We start from the raw sequence: 17,088 nt of genomic DNA, 5'->3' as shown, positions 1-17,088 counted from the left end.
ATTCTACTAATTCATCACTTTTAATAATAATAATAATAATAATAATAATAATAATTGTTGTTTGTTCCTTCTGCAGCCATGCCTGGCTCATAAGGGCCGGTTTCCCGGTTTCCTTGGTGTATAGGTTCCCCACCTGGACGGGACGCTGGTCTGTCGCAGGTGAGCCGCAAGATGCAGGAGGAAAGAGTGAGAGAAAGTTGTGGCGAAAGAGTCAGCAGAAGTTTTGCTATTACCTTCTGCCAGAGCCGCGTGGAGCTTAGGTGTTTTGCTCATAAACACATACATCGCCCGGTCTGAGGTTCGAACCCACAATTCCTCGACCACGAGTCCGCTGCTCTAACCACTAGGCTATGTTGCCAGGTCATAGTGCTAGTGTTTGAATAAAAAGAATGATGATCACAGTTGAAATGCCTATGATTAAAAATCATAGGCCAACTACATCGGGTCTAACCTGGGGTTAAACAAGGACTCTGTCAACAATGATGAACTACTAGATTTATACAATCAGACCTCTCCAGGACTACACAACAATAAAAACAACAACAACAATCACTACAAATAACACAAGCCATTGAAGAACCTCTATGAGATCTTGACTTGGTAGAAATAGCAGCCAACCATCTCCAATAAAGAAGAATGCACAAGGTAAGTTTTCGGTGTATTATACCTATATATACCCGACGAGCCCAAATATTTTACACTCTCGGAGTGGTTGGCGTTAGGAAGGCCATCCAGCTGTAGAAACTCTGCCAGATCAAGATTGGAGCCTGGTGCAGCCGTCTGGTTCACCAGCCCTCAGTCAAAATCGTCCAACCCATGCTAGCATGGAAAGCGGACGTTAAACGATGATGATGATGATGATGAATGTAATGTAAAGAAGTGGTCAATCCTGGAATTTATTTAGACTGATCAGAGATTAAACAACAACAAAATCAACTGTAACAACACCACCTGGAAAAAAAATTTCAATGGTAGAATAACTAGAACCAGAAGAGAATAGAGAACTTGTAGGTCAGAGACAGTCTATTAGAGCCAGCCATATGTTACAGATGGTGTGTGCTTAAATTAAATAAAATATTGACATCTCACAACAACTGTTCTGTTTGCAGTAGGTCCAGGCAACAAAATTTACATTATAATTGTCATTTGGAAAGTAATGTTTCCCAATATATACGTGTTTCTTCGTTTCCATCAATAAATAAGACTCATGCATGAAATTCAATGGTGACATCTGTTACACGCTGACAACAATTAAAATTTATATATACATACATGTGTGTGTGTGTGTGTGTGTGTGTGTGTACTTATGTTGCACATGAACAACAGCTATATATAAATAGAGGTCGATAGAGCCATGCCACAGTTTCGTGCAGTCAGTTTTGTGGTTAAGTGTTGATAAGTTTTTATACATAGTTGACCAGAAGAAATTGGGGCTGAGTCCTTTAGCATTTGGGTTGCTCTGTCAAACGTAAAGCTTATTCCTTCACATCATTCTGAATTAATTGTGTATTATCTTGTAGCTTTGAGATTTCAATGATGAGATTATTTATTTTTAAAATGACATTGTTGGGTGGATGTGAGAGGACTGATCTGGCCAGTTTGTACATGGAACAGGTAAAATATTCATGGAACATGACATGGAACAGGTAAAATATTCATGGAACATGGAACAGGTAAAATATTCATGGAACATGGAACAGGTAAAATATTCAGGCCGGATATGGCTAGTTTGAGTGCTAAAGGGTTAAATTATGTAATCTGTATCATAGGTTAACATACATTGGACATTGTGTACATGTATAACTGTTGTCTCGACATCACCTGATGGTTGTAAATGAGCATCACTGTCATACAAGAGGGGCTGTTTGTTTTCTGGTCTTTCATGAAAAACATGTCTAACTATGGGAAAATGTTGCCTTGTTAGGAAAGAGGTAGGGTTTGATGCCATAAAAAAAGCCTCCCTCAACAAATTCAGGCCGACCCAAGCAAGCACTGAAAAGTGGACATTAAATGATAATGATGGTGAGATATTTATGTGCGTGCGTGTGTGTATCAACATCTTCGTCGTTTAACGTGTGCCTTGCATGCTGGCTTGGGTTGGACAGTTTGACAGGAGCTGACCAGGCAGGGACCAGCACCAGTCTTCTGTGTCTGTTTTGGCAGGGTTTTCACGGCTGGATGCCCTTCCTAACACCAACCACCCAGCAGAGTGGTAGGCAGAAACTGAAAGAAGACCATCATGTATGTGTGTGTGTGTGTGTCTGCATTTGTCCCCCACCACAACTTGGCAACCAGCATTGGAGTGTTTACATCCCCATAACTTAGCAGTTTGGCAAAAGAGACCGACAGAATATGTACCAGGCAGAAAAAAAAAAAAAAGAAGTACTAGGGTCAACTGATTCAATTTAAAACTTTTCAATACAGCGCTCCAGCATGGCCACAATCAAATGAGTGAAACAAGTATAAAGATAAATAATAAGATAAAGCCTTTCTTTTAAGAGAGAAACTTAAAGGGGACAATAAGAGTCTCCCTTTACAACCACGTGGCTTTGGGTTCAGTCCCAGTGTGCGACACCTTGACCATGTGTCTTGTACTACAATATTGAGCTGACCAATGCCTTGTGACTGAATTTGGTAGGCAGAAGTTCCACTGTGTGTGTATATATATGTGCATGAAAGTGTTTGTGCCCCCTTCAATAAATAGGAGGGCTGTGTGTGTGTGTGTGTCTCTCTCTCCCTCCCTTCCTCTCTCTCTCTCTCTCTCCCATTGTTCAGTTTTATTTCAAGATTTCTTGCCAGTAGAGAAAGACCCGGCTTTTACCCTAGATCTAAGGTTCCTTCATTAGGGTTTCAACATCAACAACAGGGTACTTTTGTTTGCGTGTGTGAGTGTGTGCATGCACATACTTATGTATGTATATGTGTAGATTTGTAAGTCTTGTTTTAGTACATATGTATGTATATACATACGTACGTATTCATGTATGTATTTTGCATGTATGTATATACGCAAGTATATATGTATCTTTGTGTTTGGCCCCCACTGCTGCTTGACAACCAGTGCTGGTTTGTTTATGGCCCTATTACTTAACAACTCTGCAAAAAGAGACCGACAGATTGAACAGCAGATGTAGAAATAAATTCTAGAGTCCTTGTTTAACACCAGACAGGTCAACCCCAACTCAATTGAGCAGATCTACACTAAAAAGAGTGTAAATCTACTCAGTCAGGTCAGGACTGACCTACCTGGGGCTAAACAACAATTTTAAGTGGAAGAAAAGAAAGTATGGAGATGTGATATAATCTAGTTTGCTGGTTTTTATTGATTAAGTTGTAGACATGACAATCAATACAAATAGATTTTTATATGAAGTCAATACAGCACTTTGTGCCTTGTGTGCAACAAAACCTATTGAGTAGTAAATAGCTATACCCCTCCCAGTTTAACATTAACACCTGGTCCTTGAGTATTTCGTCTTCTTTTCTTCTATTTTTATCGAACTATGAAGCGCAGGATGGGTTAATAACTTAGCATGGTCTACTCTGTTCGCGGATGACAGACATAATCCATCGCTCGCTTCAAAACCAAACACCTTGGTGGACCAGACCTCCACGTCTGTGACCTTGTCTTGTCAGGTGATTCTCAACAGGTTCTCAGACAGTACATGTGGAAGTGGTTCAGCCGTTTGGCTTGGCATTCATAAACCGGCCAAGTATATACTTTGCACACATATCGTAAAAAGCACCATCCGTTCGTGGCCGTCTGCCAGCTCTGTCTGGCACCTGTGCGGGTGCCACATAAAAAGCACCCACTACACTCACGGAGTGGTTGGCGTTAGCAAGGGCATCCAGCCGTAGAAAGACTGCCAGATCAGACAGAGCCTGATGCAGCCTTCTGGCTTCACAGACCCCAGTTGAACCGTCCAACCCATGCTAGCATGGAAAGCAGATGCTAAATGATGATGATGATGATGATGATCTCTGAGGTAGTAGTACACATCTTTCTCACACAAAAACCAATGAATGAGGTGTCATTTTTCCAGAACAAGTGGGAATATGAATTGATCCCTTTGCGTCAAGGGCATAAAAAAATATAAATGAATTGAATGAATCTTAATCTATTTCTTTCTCAACAAAGTTCACAAATTAAATCTGGTCAAGTTTGCATGTCATGTGGGGAAACACGGATGTTAATGTATAGTACGAAACTTGCTTTCTGACCACATGGTTCTGGGTTCAGTCCCACTGCGTGGCACCTTGGGCAAGTGTCTTCTACTGTAGTCTCAGGCCAAGCGAAAGCCTTGTGAGTGGATTTGGTAGATGGAAACTGAAAGAAGGCGGCGAGCTGGCAGAAACGTTAGCACGCCAGGCTATATATATGCTACTGGTATTGTTTGCAGACGAACCGAAATGGGTGGCAAAACACAGGACAGATATAAAGAAAGGATGGACAGGACAGGACTGACCACATGTCATATAATCCCTTTTCTAAGTCTTCTGCTCTGTCATCTGGGAGATTCTGTGTCCTGAGATCTCAATCAACCCAATCCTCCAACAATACCCATCGCTTTCCCACCAAACACAAATCATCCATCCACATCGTTTGCTCATATCCATGAAAACGCTTCATTTCTTTGGCAAACCTATGACATGCAAAACGAAAGGTGGCAGTGGTGGGGATGTCAGCCTTCCCATAAGAAGACCAGATTAAACAATGAGGTTCATCACTTAACCTTCAGATAGCAATACCCCTGGGGCCCTCAGCCAGTTCTATGATACAAAGACTCCATGTTTTGAAATTTTTATACCTCTATATATATAAACGGCAAAATGTCTGTCTGTGTGTGTGTGTGTGTCCTTTATACAAATCCACAATTTTTCAGTTAGAGGGCACGCACTTTCTATGGTCATTCAAAACCATCCAAGGGTGGTCGTGCACATCTTTACATTTCCCCACTCACCCCGCAAAGCCATTAAAATATCAATAGAAGTGACATTTTTGTGAATTTTCTATCCCAAACCCAATCAAAATGCCCGAAACTTGATACGCCAAATGAATGCCAGCTAGCTGTATGTGATTGGTAGGAGATTTGGACAGTACTCGCGTGTCTGCGACCTGGCGTTGCCGGGTCATAGTGCTTGTTAAAATTTAAATCTTCAATCATAATTTTATGCAATAATCTTTTGTTGTGTTCCAAACACAAAACTAATAATGGTTTCAAATTTCAGCACAAAGCCAGTGAGTTTGAGGTGAGAGGGTCAGTCGATTAGATTGACCCAGTATTCAACTGGTACTTATTTATCAACTCAAGAAAGAATGAAAGGTAAAGTCGACCTCGGTGGAATTTGAACTCAGAACATGAAGACGGACGAAATACAGCAAGGCATTTTGTCCAGCTCGCTAACGATTCTGCCAGTTCACCGAAATTAAACACAAAATATTGAATAATAAAGTTTATTCATTTACTTAGTTCTTCAAATTCTCGAATATTTTCACAATTCATCGAAACATTTGGCAGCGCGTGTTTGCAATAAATTTGTCCAGGTAAATGCTGAAATATAATGCCTTATGTATATTGCGACAAATTCCAACGTACGGCAACGTCTAATAAATGGTAAGGAATTCAAGTGAAATATTAGAATATAAATAATAAGTACTGTGGAGAAGGTAGGTAACTCTTTGCAAAGTAACTTTCAGAAATTGATTGTCTTCCTTATATTTCATAATTTGTAGTCATCACGACGAAATTTTTTTCAACAAGCGAATTCACGTCTTTTCATCCTTTTGGTGTCGACTAATACTAATTTTGTGTTAGGAACTCAAAAAAAGGTTCTTACATAAAATTAGTTAGGTAGGAACTAACGAAAATCAATATAGTCAGGAATTTAAGGACCATAAATATACCTATTTCTTTACTACCCACAAGGGGCTAAACACAGAGGGGACAAACAAGGACAGACAAACGGATTAAGTCGATTATATCGACCCCAGTGCGTAACTGGTACTTATTTAATCGACCCCGAAAGATTGAAAGGCAAAGTCGACCTCGGCAGAATTTGAACTCAGAACATAAAGGCAGACGAAATATCTATTTTTTTACTACCCACAAGGGGCTAAACACAGAGGACAAACAAGGACAGACAAACGGATTAAGTCGATTACATTAAGTCGTAACTGGTACTTAATTTATCGACCCTGAAAGGATGAAAGGCAAAGTCGACCTCGGCGGAATTTGAACTCAGAACGTAACGGCAGACGAAATACCGCTAAGCATTTCGCCCGGCGTGCTAACATGTCTGCCATAAATATACCAACAGGGGTTCTACTTTCCACTTTCATTATAGTTCTTGGAGTAATAACATAATACATTCAAAAGTTGAGCTTAAACATTCTTTATGCTGATAGCCCCATTCTCAGGACACAACATAGAGCTAAAGATAAAGCAGTGAACGGAGTATAGGGTTGTCCGGGAGTCTAGTCACCTTCTACCGAAAAGTAACACGAATAGGGGGCGAAATATAATGCAAACACATGTAACTGGTTTTAGTATATTCATTTTTATTGACACTAACACTGCCACACATCAAGAAGGTCTGTTTGAACACCATCGTTTTTGTGGCACAAAATGATGCGGCGCCATGTCCTGTGAGATATTTTATGAAGCTGTTGGTTTCCATACGGACCTTCTCGTTATTCGTCAGTGTCAGACATCGAAAGTGAATTATACAAAAAGCAGTAGATGTGCTGCTGAAATCAACTTGGCCTTTTATCCATCTTGGGGCAATAAAATAAACATAAATTAATTTTTGAGTCTTGTAAACATCATTCAGAGTAAACACACACTTCCATGTCCTATGAAATGAAACCCTGCATAAAAACTATTACATTCTCTTTTACTCTTTTACTTGTTTCAGTCACTTGACTGTGGCCATGCTGGAGCACCGCCTTTAGTCGAGTGAATCAACCCCAGGACTTATTCTTTGTAAGCCTAGTACTTATTCTATTGGTCTCTTTTGCCGTACCGCTAAGTTACAGGGACGTAAACACACCAGCATCGGTTGTCAAGCGATGTTGGGGGGACACACACACAAACATATATATATATATATATATATATACATATATACAATGGGCTTCTTTCAGTTTCCATCTACCAAATCCACTCACAAGGCTTTGGTTGGCCTGAGGCTATAGAAGACACTTGGCCAAGGTGCCACGCAGTGGGATTGAACCCAGAACCTGTTTTTGGTCAGTAATTTCCATTTCCTATTTGCTATTATCTAGAAATCCAAGGAAACGACTACTATTCCTTTCAAACTTTGCTTTTGTGACCGGGACATCAATGGCTTGAAACTGACCTATTTGCCATTACATTTCACAGATTTGGCGCTAAGTTGCCGAAGCAAGAATATCATTATAGCCAATGTTCTGCTCGACATCACAGATTCGGTTGTCATTTGCCTGATCTTGGCTTTTCCAGCTGGATGCCATTCCTAGTGCCAACCACTCCACAGATTGTACCAGGTGCCTTTAATATGTCGCCAGCACAGATGTGTCATTAGCAGGAAGACAAAGAGTTACATGTACTTACCTGTTAGATCTAATATCAGATGATTTGATTGGCTGCTCATTGAGCTTGGCCACACGAGGTGGAGCTTGTGGCTCCGAGTCGGAAGATGTTGAATTATAATATTTCCCCTTGCGCTCTGCAAGAAATAAAAAAGACACCATAAATATTGGGTTGTCTGGAAAGTTCTTGCTGATTTTTAAAGGAAAGAAAAAGGTCAATAAATACTTGCCATTACATTTTTAATCAACCAAATATGAACCATTTTGTTGCACAATTCGTCTCCATCTTTCCATTAACTCGAAAACACCTTCTTCCCAGAATTGAGGTGGTTTCATAGCAAAGGATTCATCAAGGTATCTTTTTACCTCATCCCAGGAATCGAAATTTTTACCATTAAGACTATTCTGCAGAGACCTGAATAAGTGGAAATCCGAAGGAGCAATATCTGGTGAATATGGAGGGTGGGGTAACACATCCTAGCCGAGCTGCAGCAATTTTTGTCTCGTTCCCAAAGCATCAAGTACCGAACATTTACTCTCTTATCTTCCATTTTAAAGGGTCACAGAATTGACACAGGTTATAGGAACATAAACCTTCGTCCACGAAAAGATAGCTTAAACTGTTTTTAGTTTAATGGAGGTGTAGTCAAATCTTCCTCAACAGACTCTGTTCTGAACACCAGCTTAATAATGACTAAGTTATTTTACTAAATTCCTTCCAGTAATTTTTGAAATTAACTGAAACAACAGGTATGCAGGTATTTCGGTAAAACCTCACAGCGTGACGACCATTCCATGCATAGTTATGGGTTTCCCTTTGGTAAGGTACAGCAGTCGTTCTGCCCCACTGCCAGGGATATGGAGGAATTATGAAATTATGAGACTACAGCATGGCAGATTTTAAAGAGATAGCGGAAGAGCTCACCTGAGCCAATGGTACTTCTTAGATTGACACTGAACGGAGGAATCCACAAAGGTCAACAGTCAGGATTACCAGGCTCTATCAAGAGAGGAACTGCAGCACATTCGGAAAGACTGCCGCCCATTCCCCACTCCATTTTCTCCAAAATTTGTTTATTTCTGTAATTTTTTTTTAGCCCAAAATCCCCATTTTTGGATACAGAGGTTCAGGAAATTTGCCAAAAATCAGCATTGTGAAATTTTCCCCCCTCTTTCCCTCTCCCACACAACTTCTTCAATTTTGACTTTTTTCCTCAACACTAACCCTAAAACTGCAACCCTAACTGTAAAACACTAAAATCCTAACCCTAAAACCCTAAAACCCTAAAACCATAACCGTAAATACAGAAATGTTTTGAAATTTTTGTCCATATTTTTCGGCATATTTAGAAAAAAAAATTCTTTAAAATGAATTTTACAAATATTTTAGGAATTTATTTTCAGAATCATAATCTCCGTATTTTTCGCATATTTTGGGAAAAAAATTGTTAAAAAAAGTTTAAAATGAAGGAAATTGGGGTGGGGGAGTTGTAACTTAGAAATGCCGATTTTTGCCAATTTGTTTGCAGATTCGTATTTTTTTAAGGGTAGTTTTTTTTTGGGGGGGGGGGGCGGGGGTCTTGCCGCACATTCATAGGGGTGGAGTCCCTGGTTGTGTAATCAGTTAATGAAAGAATCTCTATGACTCAAACTCCCAATTCAGGTTCATAATAATGGAATTGGACGGCGACACAAAGTCATGGGAATCCGCCGAAGCATCGAAAAAAGAAACTGAAACAAAAAGCATTGAATTTCAAACGGAATCGGGTAACAAATGGTGTTTAAAAAAATAATTAAAAAAACCTTGAAACTTTTGGAGTTTCTTTTCAGAAGCACAGTCCAAGGGAGGTAATTTCAAAATATGATTATCTCCCTTTGACTATATTTGATCGTCTTCACGCAGTTCAGTGAAATTAAGGTGGATTAGAATTTAGGTTGAGCCGGAGATAATACAGCGTTTCTTCTAATGATTTGTTTAGTTTAATGAGAGAGAGAGGGACACCCGTCTCTTAAGGGGTGCATTGGACGGCACTTCTTCCCTCTCACTATTTACCGTGATACACTTATTTTGGAATTCCACTTATAGCATTATTACAAATGATACGATGACAGCCAAGGGTTGAATGGGGGTCGGTTTGCGAAAAGAGCAGCTCACCCAGATGAACTGATTGGAATACTTAGTCAGCGCCCGCCATGCCCACTCCTCACACTGATGTTGTCAATCTCAATAAAAGATATTCCAGCAATATGAGGCGTTTTGCACATTTTCGAACCATGAAAACAATTTCATAAAAATTGAAAGTTTAATACTCTAAACTCGTACACGTAGTTTTAAATGTAAAAAGTGTGTCATCTTCAACAGAAGTTCTTAATTTGTCATCTCTATATATATAAACGGCAAAATGTCTGTGTGTGTGTGTGTGTGTCCTTTATACAAATCCACAGTTTTTCAGTTAGAGGGCTCGCACTTTCTATGGTCATTCAAATCCGTCCAAGGGTGGTCGTGCACATCTTTACATTTCCCCAGTCACCCCGCAAAGCCATTAAAAAATCAATAAAAGTGACGTTTTTGTGAATTTTCTATCCAAAACCCAATCAAAATGCCCGAAACTTGATACACCAATAGAATGCCAGCTAGCTGTATGGGATTGGTCGGAGATTTGGACAGTACTTGCGTCTATGTGCGCACGCACGCAGCTGTATATGCATGCACTAGCACTATGACCCGGCAACGTTGCCGGATCATATTGCTAGTATAATATATATTTTAGCTAACATTTTAATTGCCAGCATCAGTACTTAGTATGCATTTAAGATATGGTAGGGTAGGGTAGGGTATTAAGATATTTTAAATGAGGAGGATGGTCAATGCAGAAGGAGGAGTGGCTAAGGGGGAAGGGGCGATGCGGAAGGAAAAGTGGCTAAAGGGGGGTCAATGGTCGAAAACGCTTGGAGATCCCTGGTCAAGAGTTACATAATCGGGCTGTTACCTAACACTTCGTTGAGCCTCTTGTAGGAAACCCATTAGTAAAATCGACCTCAATGGATATATGATACTTTGATTAATACGTGGTCTGATCAATAAGTATCTGAACTGTTGCTATAGTAACAGAGATGAAGCTGGCGCAGATTGACCTTGAACTCTGCTCTGCATCTGCTGCTCTAGGTTTTGATATTCTAACTCACTTCTGCTGTTTACAGCAGTGCTTGGAAGAAAGGTGTGTAGCTTTTTCAAGAGTCAAGACTATTGAAAAGGTTGAAAGACGCAACGAAAATTTTAGGAGAATGAAAATAAGGAATAAGTGGATATTTTACCAGTGAGTGTGTTACATTATAAGGCACAAAAAGAAAATGACTCTCCCCAGACACAACAGAATATTTAAAAGTAAATGTAGGGATAAGTAAATTAGACAGATCAATATAATACAGTGAATTAACCCTTTCGTTACCAACCTGGCTGAAACCAGCTCTGGCTCTGAGTACAAATGTCTTGTTTTCATAAGTTTTGTATTAATATCTTCCACCAAACCTTAGTCACAATTTATGTTCCAAACACTAGCTTAATGATAACTAAGTTATTTTACTAAATTCTTTGTTATATTTAAAATTAATTGAAAGAAACACAGAGCATCTCAAAATAAATACAGTAACGAAAGGGTTAAGGGGGTGAAGGAAAAGAATTACAAATCCAACAGCTGTTTCTAGGGGGCTCAGCAGTCCATAGTAATGTTTGTAGACTGATTCCATCATAGGATGGGACAAGCCTCCCTCCTCGGGGAAAAGATCTTGCATATGAGATGTTAAAAGAGAGAAGTTCAACAACATATATTTATGTTTATATATGTGTGTATATACATAACACACACACACAAAATCTTCTTCAATGGACCTCTCTACTCACTATGAATAACAAATTTCTCTAGACGGTCACCAAACATAATAGAAATAGAGGCCAAACCTCCCTTACGTTACATCCTAGCATCTAAAATGACATTGGAGAAACACCATCCTCAATGAATTAATAGCTTTACTTATATCACTTATTTGTTTCAGTCAATGGACTGTAGCCATGCTGGAGCACCACTTGGAAGAAAGACAATCCCAGTACTTATACTCTCTAATTCTGCTACTTATTCTATTGGCTTCATTTGCTGGACCGCTAAGTCGCTGGAACGTAAACAAACAAACACCAGATGTCAAGTAGTAAGAGGACAAATACACACACACACACACAAACAAACAACAGGCTTCCACACAGTTTCCATTTACCAACTTCACTCACGAGGCATTGGCTGACCCAAGGCACTTGCCTCAGGTGCCATGCAGTGGAACTGAACTCCAAGTCACGTGCCCCACCACCCAAAGTGAGCTTGCTGAACACTCAGTCATGCCTGCACCTGAGTGGAAAACAAGATGGTCATGGCAGGAATGGCTTTGGTCATGGATCAGCTCAATCAGATCCAATCAGGGATTAATCAACAACAACAATAACAACTATTTGAAAGAATCCAGTTTCCAAACTACAGAAATATTCTTTTCTACTCTAGGCACAAAGCCCGAATTTTTGGGGAGGGGACTAGTCGATCAGATCGACCCTAGTACGCAACTGGTACTTAATTTATCGACCCCAAAAGGATGAAAGGCAACGTTGACCTCGGCGGAATTTGAACTCAGAACGTAGTGACAGACAAAATACAGCTAAGAATTTTGCCCGGAGTACTAACGTTTCTTTATTTCTTTACTACCCACAAGGGGCTAAACATAGAGGGGACAAACGGATTAAGTCGATTATATTGACTCCAGTACGTAACTGGTACTTATTTAATCGACCCCGAAAGGATGAAAGGCAAAGTCAACCTCGGCGGAATTTGAACTCAGAACGTAACGGCAGACGAAACACCGCTAAGCATTTTGCCCGGCGTGCTGATGTTTCTGCCAGCATGCTACCATCAAACGACAGAAATATTGTCCACTAATGAGTATTTCTCCAACATTTTTGAATATTTCGTCAACCCTCAGTGCTAAGATCAACCTCACGCTGATAACGTATCGAAAAATGTTAGGGTAACTAAGAGACCTACCACCATAACAACAAAGAACACCCTATTCTTTTACTCTTTTACTTGTTTCAGTCCTTTGACTGCAGCGATGCTGGAGCACCGCCTTTAGTCAAACAAATCGACCCCAGGACTTATTCTTTTGTAAGCCCAGTACATATTCTATTGGTCTCTTTTGCCGAACCGCTAAGTGACGGGGATATAAACACACCAGCATCGGTTGTCAAGCGATGCTGGTGGGACAAATACACACACACATATATATATACAAATACAAATATACGTTGGGCTTCTTTCAGTTTCCGTCTACCAAATCCACTCACAAGGCTTTGGTTGGCCCGAGGCTATAGTAGAAGACACTTGCCCAAGGTGCCATGCAGTGGGACTGAACCCGGAACCATGTGGTTGGTAAGCAAGCTACTTACCACACAGCCGCTCCTGCACCTATGACAAAGATTTAATAGTTACAGTTGGGCTGTCATTGTGTATCTAGGACAACACTAGTCAATGTGTGTTTTGTTGCTGTAGCTATTTAAATCCCAAAGCAACCCTGGTCAAGCAGATTTATGATTAGAGAGAGTCCAGCTGTAGCCAGAAAGTTTCGTCATAGTGTATCTAGGACAATATTAATCAATGTGTCTGTTGTTACTATAGCTGTTCAGCTTCCAATCCTTACATGATCAAGCAGGTTTATGGTTAAAGACAGTCCAGCTGTAACCAGTAAGTCTTCGTCATAGTGTATCTAGGACAACATTAATCAATGTGTCTGTTGTTGTTATAGCTATTCAGCAACCGAAGCAACCCTTGTCAAACAGATTTATGATTAAAGACAGCCCAGCTGTAACCACTGAGTCTGTGAAATTTTGTAGATGGCACGTAAAAAGCGTCCACTACACTCTCGGAGTGGTTGGCGTTTGAAGGGCATTCAGCTGTAGAAACTCTGCCAGATCAAGATTGGAGCCTGGTGCAGCCATCTGGTTTGCCAGCCCTCAGTCAAATCGTCCAACCCATGCTAGCATGGAAAGCGGACGTTAAACGATGATGATGATGATGATAAGCTGAAAGAAGCTCATCATATGTGTGTGTGTGTGTGTGAGCTGATGTCTCCTTGCCTTGACATCACATGATAGTTGTAAATAAGTGTCCATGTCATACATCAGAGCCCTTGATTTCAAATCTTCCTAAGTCACAGGGAAGAATTACCTCACTTGGAAACAGACGAAGATTGGCAACAGAAAATCTACCTCAACAAATTCCATCTGACCCACGCGAAACACGGAAAAGTAGACATCAAAAACACATTAACAAACATCCTGTCCAGTTTCTGATGACAAATTTCACTCATGAGTCAACCCAAGGTCATTAAAGACATTTTCCCCAAGGTACCATACAGTGGGACTGAACCCAAAACCACATGGTTGCGAAGTGACCTGCTTAACCATACAGTCACACCAACACTTACATGAGATAAAGTGTAGCATCCCGCTTATGTAAGATAAACGGAACATCAAAACCGATTTTAAAAGCAGGAATGTGAAGACCTTCATATATCTTTGTAAGCCTCGTACTTATTCTATCAGCCTCTTTTGCCGAACCGCTAAGTGACGGGGACGTAAACACACCAGCATCGGTTGTCAAGCAATGCTGGGTGGACAAAAACACACACACACATATATATATATAGGACGGGCTTCTTTCAGTTTCCATCTACCAAATCCACTTACAAGGCACTGGTTGGCCCGAGGCTATAGTAGAAGACACTTGCCCATATTTGAGTCTTTAATCTGCAGTGAGCGAGTATCTGAGTCGTTAATTTGTAGCAAGTGGTTGAGCCATTCCATCTTCATGACTGTGAATGGTGCTGGTGCCTGAGGTGGTTGTTCAGTCCAAGAGCAACATAAAAGAGCCAGAGGCATTTATTGCAAGGGTGGGTTGTCAGGGTACAAGTGTGAGTCACTCTTTGCCTTTTCGGCATCTGATCTTTGCCTCTTGACGTCTGTTATATTCCATCAGGTTCGTTCCGTCGATGATGACACACCACCACTTTGGACAGTCCTTGGTGAATATCTCCCAGATATTTGGGTCAATGGAGCAGTGGAGGAGAGTGGAGTTGAGCTGGTCACAGAAACAGAATTTGGGGTCTCCGCGTGGTCTGGTGCTTGAGGACAACTCTGCCAAGAGAAGCTGACGGTTGAGGAGCATTTGAGGTATCCATATGATATGTCCCGACCAGCAGGGCCTTCATATAACATCAAGCATAATACAACATTGATTAACAGAGGGACTGTACAAGGCTTTTGAGAAATCCCAAGCTATCAACAGGAAAAAAATTATTATTACTACTCATAATAGTGAGGATACATTGCTCAGTGGTTATTGAATTTTTTGAAAAATCAAAATATTTTGAGTTTTGTAGACGTATACACAATTTATTGCACATGATTTTTAACAAGAAAATCTTATCTAGACCCTGGCTGAAAACCATTTCTCTACCCACTCGCAAGAATTTGGACGGCCTGAGGTTATAGTAGAAGACATTCACCCAAAGTGCCAAACAATCACAACACAGCCATTATTTTGTCAATAACCAATGCTGGATTATTTTCAAAATTAACTGAAAACACAGGACAAGGTAGTATATTTCATTAGAAATATCTACCTCCCACTCAAAAGAAGTGAGCCTCTATATAGTCTCCCCATGTACCAGAAATAGCAGCCAAACCACTCACAAACCATGGATCATTGTCTTCAAAAAAAAAAGCACATTTGATTATGTAATCTAAGATACATTTACTGCAAAAAAAAAATGTTGAAGGAATCCAACAAGTTGCCCAGTGAGATATCCAATTCTTGCCAGCACAGTAAAAGTTACATGTAAAAAAAAAATGATGATAAAATCTGTATCTCGTGTTATGTTTTTGTCTGTTTATTCTTGGGTCTGTTTTGATTTATCAAACTCATAATCAAGGCTACATCAGAAGAGATTGTACTTTCTATTTCTTTGGCAAAGTGCACTTTCTGCCAGGTTATTCCCTGTCTTTCCTCCGATGTCTTTCTATCCTGACAATTAGGTGTGATTTGAAGTAGATTTGGCTGCTATTATGGTTGTATGGCGATAAAGAATTTCGACTTGTCGGTTCTTAGAAGGCAACTACTTTCATTATAATGGTCGTCTCCGTAAGAAATAGATTTTCGTGTTGTGTACATAAGCGAGAAATTGTCTCTTGGTAGCTGCATAGCCCCAAGTCAACTTCGATATACAATAGATGTAAGGTGGAAAACCGTTCCAGGTGTGTCTATCCTGTCTTCTTTACTAAGACACCGTAAATCTAAGAATCCATTGTTCAAAACATTTGGCTTATAAAATAATAGGATATATGAGGGAGATATTGGCTGCTATTCTTAGCAGGTCGACTAAGCACATCACCGCCTAGTTTCGTCTGTTGTTCCTTTTTAAAGACAGTAGAGTGTGATTTGAGGAAGGTTTAGCAACGACTTCTAGCAGGTCGAAAGCAAACATGTACAAGTCTTCCTTGTTTAACCCTAAGTCGACCTAAAACCAAAGATATTCCCGCCATGACAATCGTGTATTTTTTTTTAATTCAGAAATAATACAGTTACGATTACATTATACAAGATATAATTACATCTTGTATACATCATACAAGATGTAATTAGTGTTTAAGAAAATACGGTCTATGGTTCGGGAGAGACTTGGCTATTATTTCTAGAGAGGTCCAGAGCGACTACACGTAGAGAGATACACTTGCAGGCATATTATGGTCTTCCTTTGGGGGATGGAGATTTAGCTGGTATTTCTAGCAGATTGCAAGCAAATAAACTACTTAGGGAGACTGATTAATTATTCTTTACATCGATGGACAAAATGCCTCGCACTGTTCATAACGTCAATTTATGTTTTGAGTTCAAATGCCACCGGGGGTCAACTCTGCTTTTCATCTTACCGGCGTCGTTAAAACAAGGTACCAGTCACACATTCGGGGTTTATATAGATCGGATTGTAACCTAATTCCTTAAATAGGAATCCTGGTGTCTTTTGGCAGAAATCATCATGTGGTTAGACATTAATGCTAGTCTGGGGGTTTTTCTTTTTTTTAATTATTATTCTATAGGTGTTTTTTATTTACCTGTCTGGCTTCTCTGTCGTTCTCTTTTATCTTGAAGTTGTTTCTTCTTCTGTTTAACGCTGAACGGTTTCTTACGAGGCATAATTACTCTCAGATCTGGTTCGGTTCCTTCTTTGGCTCGACCAAAAATCGGTGTCAATGGATTTACACACTTCAACAAGTTGATAACATACTATTAGAAAAAAAAAAAAATTCACCGCCAGAAACAACGAGCAGACGGGAAATTAAGTCGGAAGAAGGATATATACACACACATATATACATATGTGTATATATGTATATATATTATACTATATTAGCTGTTGTGTGTAGT

The 17,088-nt window shown here is 39.9% G+C and overlaps 1 protein-coding gene across 1 annotated transcript in view; it reads right to left on the bottom strand.

The window, feature by feature from the left end:
- Positions 1–17,031, bottom strand: part of LOC115222905 (guanine nucleotide-binding protein-like 1) — a 92,439-nt gene extending 75,408 nt beyond the window's left edge. The window contains exons 1-2 of the mRNA XM_029793292.2: positions 16,776–17,031; positions 7,593–7,707 (exon numbers count right to left, since the gene is read on the bottom strand). Of these exons, the coding sequence (XP_029649152.1) occupies positions 7,593–7,707; positions 16,776–16,857 (197 nt within the window). The 5' untranslated portion in view covers positions 16,858–17,031. The remainder of the gene's footprint in view (positions 1–7,592; positions 7,708–16,775) is intronic.
- Positions 17,032–17,088: the final 57 nt, after the last annotated feature.

The sequence above is a fragment of the Octopus sinensis genome, linkage group LG21, assembly GCF_006345805.1.
Source record: "Octopus sinensis linkage group LG21, ASM634580v1, whole genome shotgun sequence".
Classification (NCBI taxonomy): Eukaryota; Metazoa; Mollusca; class Cephalopoda; order Octopoda; family Octopodidae; genus Octopus; species Octopus sinensis.
Note: the sequence above shows the minus strand (reverse complement) of the source record. Positions and strands in the feature narration are given on the sequence as shown.